Source organism: Leptodactylus fuscus, chromosome 3 (genome assembly GCF_031893055.1).
Source record: "Leptodactylus fuscus isolate aLepFus1 chromosome 3, aLepFus1.hap2, whole genome shotgun sequence".
NCBI classification, from domain to species: Eukaryota; Metazoa; Chordata; class Amphibia; order Anura; family Leptodactylidae; genus Leptodactylus; species Leptodactylus fuscus.
Window position 1 is genome coordinate 121,995,899 of NC_134267.1, and position 12,715 is coordinate 122,008,613.

The 12,715-nt window shown below is 42.3% G+C and overlaps 1 protein-coding gene across 1 annotated transcript in view; it reads right to left on the minus strand.

Annotated features, from left to right (window-relative positions):
- NT5E (5'-nucleotidase ecto) overlaps nt 1–12,308 on the minus strand; it is a 48,663-nt gene extending 36,355 nt beyond the window's left edge. The window contains exon 1 of the mRNA XM_075268230.1: nt 11,952–12,308. Coding sequence (XP_075124331.1) covers nt 11,952–12,272 — 321 coding nt within the window. The 5' untranslated portion in view covers nt 12,273–12,308. The remainder of the gene's footprint in view (nt 1–11,951) is intronic.
- Between the last annotated feature and the right edge of the window lie 407 nt (nt 12,309–12,715).

Below are 12,715 nucleotides of genomic sequence, written 5' to 3' on the forward strand. Positions count from 1 at the left end.
GACCCCATAGATTATAACGGGGTCCGTGTGGTTTCTGCTCAGTGTCCACATAAATCATGTGGAGAGAAAAGTACTACAAGCAGCACTTTTCTCTCCACATGTTTAGTGCGGAAACCACACGGACCCCATTATAGTGGTCCATGTGGTTTCATGCCTAACCACTTTTTAATGTGTATAGGTTTCCGTCGGGAGGTCCCCAAGCAGATGTGAATCAGGCCTTAGAAATGTGTGCGTGCAGGAGGAGACATGTCCATCTAACAAAGCCTATGTGGCAAAATGTGCAATGAGGTGGGTGCTGTGACTCGTGGGCAATTTTGTGACAACCATGTCTTCAGGTAATACCTTTGTGTCACTATGACGCTGATGTTTTTGCTTTCATATATGAATTAACTCTATTTACTAAGCTCTGTGACACGTTAACTAGACATTGCTTACACACTTATGCTTGGCTTTAGTAGCCTTTGTGATTATATACTCCCTCTTGTGGTCACTGCTTAATTATTATCTTTTTTGGCTTGTCACTTATGAATTACATTTGTGAATGTTGTGTTTTTTGCATATGGACATATAGTTGGACAGGCAATATATTTAATATTTATGTACTGGATTAAATTATTGTTATTTATTGTCATTTAACCTATACATATATATTCATCTTTACACTCTCCATATTTGTTTTTGTGATATCTCTTTAATGTCCTTTGTATTTAATTCACCCTGGTTTTGAAATTAATTTATAATGAAATATGAAATGTTTTATTACTATTGTTGTTAATGCTCCATGATTATAGTCTCATTTTATCAGTTCAGTCTGATATAAGCACTGGAACTGACAGGGTGGTAAGTGCAGTACTGCGCGGATCTACAAAGAAATTGAGGGATTTGGAGCATCATTATAAAGGAAGAAAACAAGCCTAAAGAAATCCGTGAACACATGGCTGCTGTATATGCTGATGGTGCACCTTCCTACAATCAAGTAAAGTTGATGATGATTTGTGATGATAATGAGAAGTTGTCGGCAGGTATATTGCTGCTTCACAACAATGCAAGTCACACAAATCACAAACTGCTGTCAGGGAATGCGGCTTCATTGAGATTAACCATCCACACTACAGTCCAGATCTGGACTCTCTTTCGCAGCCAGAAAAAAATTCTGCGTGGGCAATGATTTCCTGATGATAAAGCAGACAACGAAGTGGTTTGCAGCAGGAAAAAAAAAAAAGTCTCCTATTCTGAGGGCATCCAATCTATCCGGAGGCTAGGTGGAATAAGTGTGTTAAAGTCTAGGGGATTATATAAAGTAGAAAGTTGAATTTTCTGATTTTTTTTTATATTCACGTAGATAAAAGCAAAGCTCCACAGATTTGAACCAAAAATTTGCTATTTGCAACTTCTTCAGTATAAAGGCAATGATTCTGGATAAATTAAATGGTCTGGTGTATAATACCATCTGAGGAATGATATAACTGCTGCTTGCAAATGGGTACTACCAGTAACATGTTGGGAACCAGGCTACTATACCCAATCTCCCAACCTCCCGTTGAAAAAATACACAAGTCCACTTGCACCGCATGACTGTGTGCAGTGTCTGGGTGAATAAAAACGGCATGGGTTACACATGGATTGGTATTCCTGTGTCATCCGTGATGTTCACTCACCCAAATGATTTGACAGAGCTGTAATAACAATTAGGTATAAGATCTGATCCATAATTTGTGGTTCTCCAATTCGTCCCAAACACAGGGCCACAAAAACTACAGATTTGTGTCTGGGCCCTTGGAAAAGCATGTGTCTATACTTGTAGTATGTTCAAGTGGCCTTATAAAATACATAGAATTATTTTAATTATTTAATTTTTATTGAATCATTAACATAGTACACATCAATTTGTTTTTGTGATGTTTCCTGACAAATATTTTTGCTCCATGCTGGATGTTAAATGAGTTGCTTGATTTTTTTAATTGTGGACTGTTATACCCAACCACTTATCTAAAAACCTCCCATGCCACCCCCCAAAACCACTTCCCCAACTTACCAAATCACCGTGTAACCTCCACATTACTTGAACAGATGACACAGAGACTTCTTGATGAATAATTTGGCCAAAGCAGCCAGTTTATTTACAAAACATATATAACAAACATTAGTGTACAACACAGTATAAATACCAGACCCGAAAGGATGTCCTTCGAGCTACAAAAGTAAATGGTCTGGTGCCCACCAATATGTATAGCCAAGTTATACATACTTTACCAACAGCAGTTACCCCCCAGTTCGGTGGCACCGAACCTGGCCAACCAATTAAATGGGCTCCACCTTATGAGAGACCCACCATGTGCCAGACCACCCACCGCCATAATCAGAACCTCACCACAATGACCTTCCCCCACGGAATTCCACCAACTCCAAGGACCCTCACCCACCACAGCGAGTGTGCTTTGATCCTTTAAACATGTGATGCTTCCCCACAATAACAAGGCTCTTTTCTGCTAACTCAACGACCAAAAATCTATCCCAAAAGCATTGAGGTGAACCCAATCCGGAAGCCAAAAACCACTTTGTCCTGACTCCAAGTCCACATGCCGGACTGTTAGCCCCCCATTTAAAGCCACAAAAGTAGAAACCACCTGGTTCACCTTAATCCAGGATTTATTTAACTTATCCACAGACCGCAAAACTACTGAAAGCTTTAAAGTATGTGCAAAAAAATTGTGCAACCCATCTGCAGACAACTGTTGACGTAATACGAATTATCCCACAGACGGCCTAACAGCATGGGAGACAACCATGTCCTCAAAAGGTAGAACCAGAAAGGGGCCTGCCATCCTGCCCAAGCTAACCTTCTTGCTCAAATATGAAGCCACCACCTCAGGATGCATATAAGCTGACTTCAAGGTATGCCAACAAGTGGGGCCGGTATAACAAAAACGTGCCAAAACCCTCCAAGAAAATCACCATCTTCCTATCGAGATATCTATTTAGGTAAGGGCGCATTTCCTGCAGACTCACTGAAGTCTCCCCACCATCCATTTCTCCACTTGCACTGGGTTTTCTTTTTGCTTTATGGAGACATTGGGAAGCGCCGTGGGATGTTCCATTGCAATTGGAACAAGCATGTTTGAACTTACAACTGTAACCAAATTTGCACTGTCCCTCATTGAACTGCCAGCACATTCCATGCTTCTCCTGCTGGCTATCGTTTCCTTGCCCACTTCCACTAGATGAAGGAGGGCTGACTTAGCTGCTTTCCCTGGTAAGTGTTGATCAAATTTTGCTGGAGCCATCACCCGCAACCACAGGCCAATGTCCTTATCATCCCATGAGTGCATGGTCGGATGACCTTCCTCTCCCTAAACTGTTCATCATATTGCAGCCAGGCTTGACTGCCAAACACGCGATAGGCTTCCCCAATTGCATCCATATAACAGAAAAGACCCAAACAATTGTCTAGGGCCTTTTCACCAATGACACTGGCTAATGTTGCAAACACCTGCAGCCAATTTGTAAACGTCTTTAGTATAAGGCGCCAGTGCCGCTTTTTTGTTGGACTTATCCTTCTTTCCCCTATCCAAACTAAACTTTTCAAGGGGGAGCAAAGAGAAGATCTCGAGATATTCCTCCTTCCAGATCTTCTTTTTCACCTCCTTCTTTAAATGTGTGCCCAGGAGACCCCCAGACCACATGAAGACCTCACCGCACGCTTTGTCATCCAACCAAATGCCATCCCCTGACCCCGATTTAGTCTGTACTGACACAGTGATGCCAGTCTCCTTACTCCCACTAACGCTTGCGTCGGACACTGCTGATCGAAACAAACCCCAGGCTTCCCTAACAAAGCCGGTGACAACCCCGGCAGCCGACCTGGGATTGGAGAAGGTGACATGGACTATCTACAGTGGGCTAGCAATTCACTGACACTACACAACAACTCTCACACCCTCATCTGCTGATTTCTCACTGTTCCCCAACAGGGATCTAACTCTAGCTTCCTCCTCTGAGACGTAAGAATAGGCAGAAATGGATGACATAGAGACATACTCACTGGGCTGTGTAGGAGCGTGAGATCCCACCAGGCAGAAATCCATCAGGAGTCCTGACATGCCAATCCCTTCAAGTCCTGGTCCAAACCATGTAGTGAAGGCGTACCTCTGTCTTTGCCGCACCCTGCAACAAGACGTCGACTGAACGCTCACCAAAGAGGCCCTAGGCGACCAATCTGCTGAGTAAGCATTCTCTTCAGCGGGAGCACACGCCCGCATCCTCAGATGGTCTGGAATGTCCACGCAACACCTGCCACTCCCCCCGGGGGACCCTGCCGCCACAACGGTAGATGAAAGCAGGTGTCTGGGGAAAGAGTCGGGCCCAGTAACCGCCACTGGTACCATCCACCCATGCCAGATTGGGGACGCCCATTAGAATTCTTTCCAGGCCAGGACCTGAGCCCAGAGGCAGATGGACGAGGTGTCCGAACCGGAGGGTTGCTGGTGGCGCTTCTTTGGTGCTGCGTCCTAGGAGCTGAATCTGGACGAAGCCACACCGGCGGATGGGCCCGATGTGGCGGCTTCATCGGTACAGCTGCTGGGGCGATCCCACCCAGCATCCTTGCTATTTGGAACCACAGCCATGCTTCCCCATTGGTGCCGGTGGCAGCCCAACTGTCCTAGGAGATCCTCAACGTCGGCCATCTTGAAATACCGGCTGCATAGGGAAAGGGCAGGGAGAACTTGCAGGGACGACGGCTCACAACAACGTCTGCCGCGAACTGAAGCTCTGGCTAACCGCCGGAAGTTGTGTTAGGCTCCGCCTCTCCACTTCCAGTACTCGGCGCAGGATAGTGGAGCGATGCAATTATGATGCAGGTAATTAGATGCTGCCCCCTATAGCACCCCTCCTACAATGCCAGTCTTGCTGGCTTACGCTAGGGACTTTGTCCTCCTGCTTCATCCCTTCCTTTGTGACTTGAATGTTGCTATGGAATTCTCAGAGAATCATATATATATACATTTTTAGATATTAACTGGATTATATAGCATAAATAAGGTGATGCAAGTGGAATTAGAAACTGACTGCAACTTGTCTCTTTTGCTAAACATAGATGATTTATTATTATCTCTGGATTATGTAAAGACCTGTGTTTAGACATAGCTCAGGTTAGTGATGATAATACAGCCTTTACTAAATCACTTTTCTATTTAAGGAAATCTTTAGATAAAATTTGTCCTGATCTGTTCCATTTACAGTAAAAGACAGGAAACTAAATCAATTTGTTAATCAGAATTCGGATAACTGCCTATGTCATCATGGGACAAAGAGTTGCAATCTTTTCAAAATACAGGAAGCCTCGGTGTCAATCCTTAATAAAGGTCTGACAACACCCTTACAACTATTAGTATTGGCAGCGGGTGAAAGCTAGCTTCTAGAAAACACTGCTGCTTTCTGCATTTTTATTGGTAGAAAGTTGATAGTCCATTTGTGAGAAAGTTCATTTATTGAACTCTAGCACATAACTTGTCATCCTGTGCCCTACGTGATAAGAAATTAGTTCTTCATATGTACAATTTTTGTGTCGATTTTTGTATAATCTTAGATATTTTGCTCATGACCATATTGTTACTTACAGAATCATCACGTCTGTACAAATTTGATTTCATATAGAGTTGTCATATTTCAGACCCATTCTACCCTTTGCTTCTAGGATAGTATATCTATCTCATTTAGTACAACACAAAGACAATATATGACAGTAGACAGAGTGTGTATGGCAGGGGCCTCAAACACATGGCTTGTGGGTGGCATGTGGCCCCTGAAAGAGCAGGCCGATGGAGGAGCCTGCTGGTGCCCCTTAATAATGTCATTTGTGCTGCCGAATCACTAGTGGTAGGTGAATATAGAGCTGACAGTATGTTATTACCAGGGGCTCAGAAGACTTTATATAAGGGCAGAGCCACTATGTATGTGTATGGAGGCATCATAATTCTATGGTGGCACCAGGCTGTATATAAGGGTGGAGCCGCTATGTATAAGGGGACACTAGAATTATATGAGGGCAGCAGCCTGTATATAAGGGCAGAGTCACTATATTTCTATGTGGACTTGAACATTTCTGGTAAGTTTAAACTTAGTAGTATTAGTATAGTAATGTAGCATTGTTATATTAGGTCAAATTACAAATGACATAGGCAGTCCTTGAAAAGAGGATCCACCATCTGCTCTTCCATGTCTTAAATATTACACTGTATTTGGCTAGATTGAACTGCACTAATAAATCCCACCTATATATTTTACTGTGCTCTCTATTAAGTGGTGAATTTAATTACCAGGAAATCTTCAGGCTAGTCCACTCCCCATGTGTTTGGTGTCCTAATCTCTTAGTTCTAGATGCTTGCTATACCTATATTTAGGCATTGTGGTGATCATTATTGGGTATGTTGAATATTCTAGGGCACTCTGATTTTTCTGTTACAATGGCACATTGGATGTTTCTAGACCAGACCTGGGCAAAGCATGGCCCACGGGCCATATCCGGCCCTCTGACTGATTCAGACCGGCCCGCACAGCTTGACTAGGGAGGCGTGTCTAGGGGATGTGTCTTAGTGCCGGCAGGACAGTGCAGGAAGATGGACACATGTGGTGTGTGTCATAAGGTACTGGGAAATGTGAGATGCAGGGGGAGTGTGTGTGTCTATATGTGTCTGTCTATATGTGTCTGTATGTGTGTCTGTCTGTGTCTATGTGTGTCTCTGTGTCTATATGTGTGTGTGTCTGTATGTGTCTGTGTCTGCATGTGTGTGTGTCTGTATGTATGTGTGTGTCTCAGTAACCTAGGGGCAGAGATGGAAGGGGAATGTTATACTAGGGCAGAGATGGCAGATGGAAGGGGGGAAATGAAACTGGGGGAGAGATGGAGGGGGGACATGAAATGGGGCAAATGAAGGGGGATATGAAACTGAGGGAGACATGGAGGGGAGGACATGAAGCTGGGAGTAGATGAAGAGGGCACTTAAACTGGGGGGACATTAAAATGGGGACAACTGGATGGGGCATTAAACCATGGAGGTAGGTGGAGGGGGACCTGTCTGCCTCTAGTTGCCCCCAGTTTAATGTCACCCTCCAGCTACCCCTACGGTTTAATGTCTGCTTCCAGCTTCCCGATTTTAATGTCCCCCCTAGTTGCCCCCAGTTTCATGTCCCGCTCCAGCTGTCAATTTATTGTCCCCCTCCAGCTACCCCCACTGTTTAATGTCTCCCTCCAGCTGCTCCAGTTTCGTGTCCCCTCTAGTTTCCACCAGTTTAAACTGGGGCACCAGGAGAGGGACTTAATACTGTGGGGCAGTTGGAAGGGAACATTATAATGTGGGGGCATATAGTGTATGGTTGACTGTAGGAGGATTATACTTTGTGGGGGCACATGGAAAGATGATTGGGAATGGGCGGAGTCAACGTAGAAGTGGGTGGAGCTAAATTTGCCATGGTGCAGCCCTCTAGCATAGTCTCAATTTCTTATGCGGCCCCATGGGAAAATTAATTACCCACCCCTGTTCTAGACCATGTAGCTGTCTTTGCTTCTTATCTAGTTGTCAGTGTTCCCATCAAAATAAAACAAAATGAAATAAAGCAAATGGGAATCCAAGGAATCCTTTACAATGCTACAAAGTATGCAGTAATAATAAAATACAGTGATAATGAAATTATAACTGGATGTTTTTAAAGCAAAATCAGCCCAATGTAAATACCGTATCACACGTCTGACTTTGTAACTGTAAGAGATTTCATTACATCATATAGCTGAAACATAAGTGAGGAAGGCCGTGCTCATGAAGTGCCATAAAAGTGTTACTGGATAAGATTTACCCCACTATTTATAATCAAAATACAGATATAACACCATTAGGCTCATTCTCATGATATAAAGCTAGCATAGAGGCCTCAAGCTATTAATATCTTACACCTCAAACCTATTAATCACCACAATATTCCGGTTTAGTCATAGATTGTGTCTCATTTTGTTAATTTAATATGGTACTCTTGTTTTTCCAGTGCCTTTAGGTTTTTTATATCTCATGTGTATGGCCGACAACAAAACATTAATGAGATGAAAGGTTCCTATAAGTAAAACAAGATAGGGGAAGACTTTTATCAGGGTTCTAAAACACAACCACTTTACTTAGGTCTATAGATTTCTGGGAGTATGCTACGTAAGACTGATGCCAAGTTTTTCTCTGCAGACTTTTTGCTTCTATTATACCTATACAAAAAACGTCAGATCTTCTGTAGGTATAATTGACCTGCTGCGATTTACGAAAACGTAAAGGTTTTTGAGATCGTAGCATTTTCACTGCACAACGTGGGGCCCCGGCTTAAGATACATTTATTGTCCCCATGTCATTTGTAGAAAGTGGCAAATTTTTGTACAAATCTGTTTTTGCACAAATATTTTCAACTTTTATACAATTTTAAGTTTTCTTCTGAAAAGTGGGCGAGTTCTGTGGGAAGAGACATATTAAGTTTACTATTATTCCATAGATGATAGCTGAAATCTACACCTGCTCCTCGCCTGCAGAGAGTTCAGTTTCTGAACATATGCCTATTAATAATCGAGATGCGTCTTACTCTAGTGCAGGACAACAAAACTAGTGTTTGAAATGTCAGTCCTGAAAAATCTGCCCCACTTTTCTTAACATTCATGTCTTCCAATTGTCCTCCATGTTCTCATAAAACAGCATGCAAACCCAAGCAGCCCTCATTATATGCCATTGTGACTGTAGTGATCATTCATCCCCGTTCACGTTGCATCTGCCTGTATAATAGGCTGATACTAATGGCAGATAGGTGAATTATGATTTTGTCTTATTTTGTAGAATCCTACAGCAGTCATTTATTTGGTAAGGAATACATCATACATATAAATATTATACAGGTCCTACTGACAGAGTTAAGGTTTATCACATAATCCAATAAAGTTAGGATGGCTAAATCTGGATTTACTGTATATGTTATATCGCATTTCTCTCAGAGTGAAACTCCGCATGAATGTTATTTTATCAACTTGATCCTAAAGCAGCCCATACCCATTAGATGTATCAGGCCATATATTATCTCATGTGTTTGGGGTCCTCCTTCTCTACCCTGACAACAGATGTCAGGAGAGATACGGATCAGGCAGCTGAATTTCAACTGCCTGATCCTTTTGTTCACAAGGAGATAAGGTGTCTGACAGTAACTTTCTCTCCTCAGTATACATACATTGTAAGTGTACATCTCATATGTATGGCGGACTTCAGGAGATGAACATGAACATTCAAGCAAACCAAATGAGCACAGGCAAAAGCAGCTTTCAGGCTAAAAGAATGTGAAATATTTGATGGGATTAAAATTCTGATAAAATTTAGAATTTTTTGTAGGTATGATACAGCAGACTATCGCCAGTTGAGAAATAACTGGTTTCAATCCAATCTTAATGCACGCAGGGGCACTCCACAATTAAACGTTACATGAACTTATGAGCTTTTCCTGGAAGCATGCATTTTTGCTAAATTTGCTTTTTGTTAAGGTGCCTGTACATGTTGTGGCTTATTCATGCTCACTACATGTGGATTACTGTCAATTGCTGTTCATCTCCTGTACTGGCCATGTTTGCCAAATTGCAAATACAGGTGAAGCATGGAAATTATTAGCGGTGCGTGAGTGGTTAAAGAGGCTTGGCTGCAACAAGTATGGGCGCTCCTACACAGGGAAAACATGGTTTCTCCATTACAATAATAGACCATCTCTTATCTATTCTCCACCATACTAAAATCCAGGGGCGTAACTACTGCTATAGGACCTGTGAACTTACGGAGCCTGGAAGGCCCCCCAATGCTTTTTTTTTTTTGTAATAGGCTGTTACCCCCTGGATCACTAACCTTTCTCCTCTCCCATCCACTGCCACCTCCAGGGGGCAGCACATAGGCACATAGTAGCACATGCATGGGGTGAAATATGCATTGCCCTCTGGACGGAGGCGGCCATGGACAGGAGCGGGGAAAACTAAGTGAAAATACATCAGGTAATGGCCAATGGGGCACAATATGGTGCGGGGGCCTGAAACATGAGCCCTTACAGTCAGAACATATGTTTCAGGCCCCCATACAGTAAGGGCTCCTGTTACAGGCCCCCATAAAGTAAGGGCCCCTATTGCAGGTTAAAGATGAATAGCTTATTTATTTGCTTGTTATATATCTCCCCAGCTTCTTAGTCAATGTGAATTGCCAGAGGCATGAAACTACGATAAAACTGGTAGCACAACTTCTCCAAATAGTCATATCCTGTCAATCCTATGTGGATACTCAGGAATGAAGGTGCTTTGATGCTGCTGTTTCCTATATTCAGCTCCACTTCGAACATATCCACACTCAAAGAGAATAAACTGACATGCATTCCAGATTACCAAAGGCACAAGATGCATACAGATGAGAAGTCGGGCATTAAAGTAAGAAAGATGCTTTTGCATTGTATTTTACACAGGCTGTCAAACAATAAAACATGCAATTTCCGTTTCAGTAGTGAATGACACTTATCTTCATTATACTATATATTTAGTCAAGGCTAGAAGCCTCTGTGAAGGAACCTACAAGTCTTCTCATCAGCTGCTTATTCACTCATGGATATAATGGCCAAACTGTCACAGCTGAAGCAGAGCAGTAGCCAAGAGGGAGTCGGGGATAGCCTGCCACTTTAAATTTATCCATTCCTCTGTGCAATGGGAAGTCAATGACTAGACAGAAAGGTAGAACCGTGCTGAGATATTTCATATATTACTTTCTTATTTTACAGGGATATGCTTTGTAGCAATTAGAGGTATGTTATGTTGTACTAATATTCCAACATAGTACAATAAGCACACGTACACTGTCTGGAATACTCCTCGTACTGTCTGAAACTGCCAAAAGAAGGTTCTTAAGATGTTATTCGGTTTATTGATGCCTCTAAAAATAACTTAGTGTAAGGAATGTAGTTCAGGAGAAATAGGCATCCTTCATATGTGTAAGAAAGCGCCCACACTGCTGCGCTGTAGCAGAACTGCAGAAACTGCTTAACTCTTTCTTTTATACTTTGTAACAATTTATAAGGTAGAAGATTTAACACTATTCTTGTGTAAACTGTGACTATCATATTGTGATCCAGGAGCTAAAAGGCAAGCTCACTTATAACTCAGGGTCTCTCTTCCAGGTTATGTTTAGATTGGTCCAATTTTATGTCATGTTCACGTTAGTGATACAATCCAGCCTTTGTCACCTGCTATCGGCGTTCTCACATGTTATCAAGTGTAAATGCCACAGCTCAAAGAATGTCAGTGGACACTGAAGCGGCAAGGATTTGTAAGATAGGGGCGTCTGAAATCCCTCTGTAGGTCAGACTTACTAAAGATGAAGACACTCACTATACTGTTTTTTCACGTATATGCTAAATGTAACTCTATAAAAATGAAGCTGCCTGATAGTATAATATGTTATCCAGAGCTCTCCCTACAAGAAACAAGGAATTCATCCTTGTACATTGCCTCCATTAGGTATAACCAGATTTTGTAGAGTGCAGACTTTGTAGTACATCCTACAAATTCACATACATGTGTGCAACATAGTTTATTGTAACTTAACAAAAAAAATGTGTTACTTGTGTTTATATAAGCCTGTCAGAAAATGTATACTTCATTATTCAGGAATGCAAAAAGTACCCAACACACCAATATGTGTGTCCGAGAAAACACTGGAAAATAATTGACTGTTCCTGAGACTCTGCACTGTGCCGCACATAACTTTACCTGTGTACAACTACATATCTTGAGAAATCCCCACAGTCTTTGCATAACGTTCCAAAGGTAAAGGTAATCTAACACAGACAAACCAGTACTGTGCCCTCCTGGTCATGAGATATGTACGATATTATATATTAGAATTATATCTCTCACTCACCATGGCATCATACTGTAAGTAGTTCATAAAATACGCAGCTTCGTCTCCCTTATAAACATTGAACCAAATAGTCCCCTGAAACTGGTCACCTCCATCCAGTAAAAGAACATTTTTGTGGCTGGCACGGATCTCTTTGATCTTGGTGAGTCTCCTGGCCACCCCTCCATAGCAGTCCCCAGGGTTGCCACATTTACCAGAGTCCCTGTTGGTTTGCTCTACACGAGCATGGACATCATTTGTGTGCAAAATAGTGATCTGGAAGGACGCAGAAAGAGTGCAAAGCTCACCAGCGAGCAGCAAAAGCACAGGCACCAGCTGCATTACCAAACGCTGACAAGTGCACGTCTGAAGCCTCCTTGTGCTCTGCTCTAGTTGACTATAGAAATTCATTTCATCTACAGAAGGAGGGGACTCTCCAGAGGAGGTTCTGGGAGGTGTTCCTGAGCAAACAGAAAAAGTGTCAGAGTAAAACTGACTTCTCTTGTTTCTTTACGAGTTTTTGCCTTCTCTAGTCCATATCGTGACATGGTTATTGTTCCTTTAGGTAATAGCAAATAATATGAAAATGTTTACATTTTAGAAAAACCTGATATTTTTGTCTCTGTAGAAAAGTGTATGGTAAAGTGGTGGATGGGGTGTATATCTCACCTTGTTTCCTCAGCCAGGCAAGATCATGGAAAACCAGGATACTTGTTTTAGCAGAATGTGGTCTACTAAGGTGCTTTATTTAAGTTATATGGGCTGTTTTTTCTGGACTGGAGGGC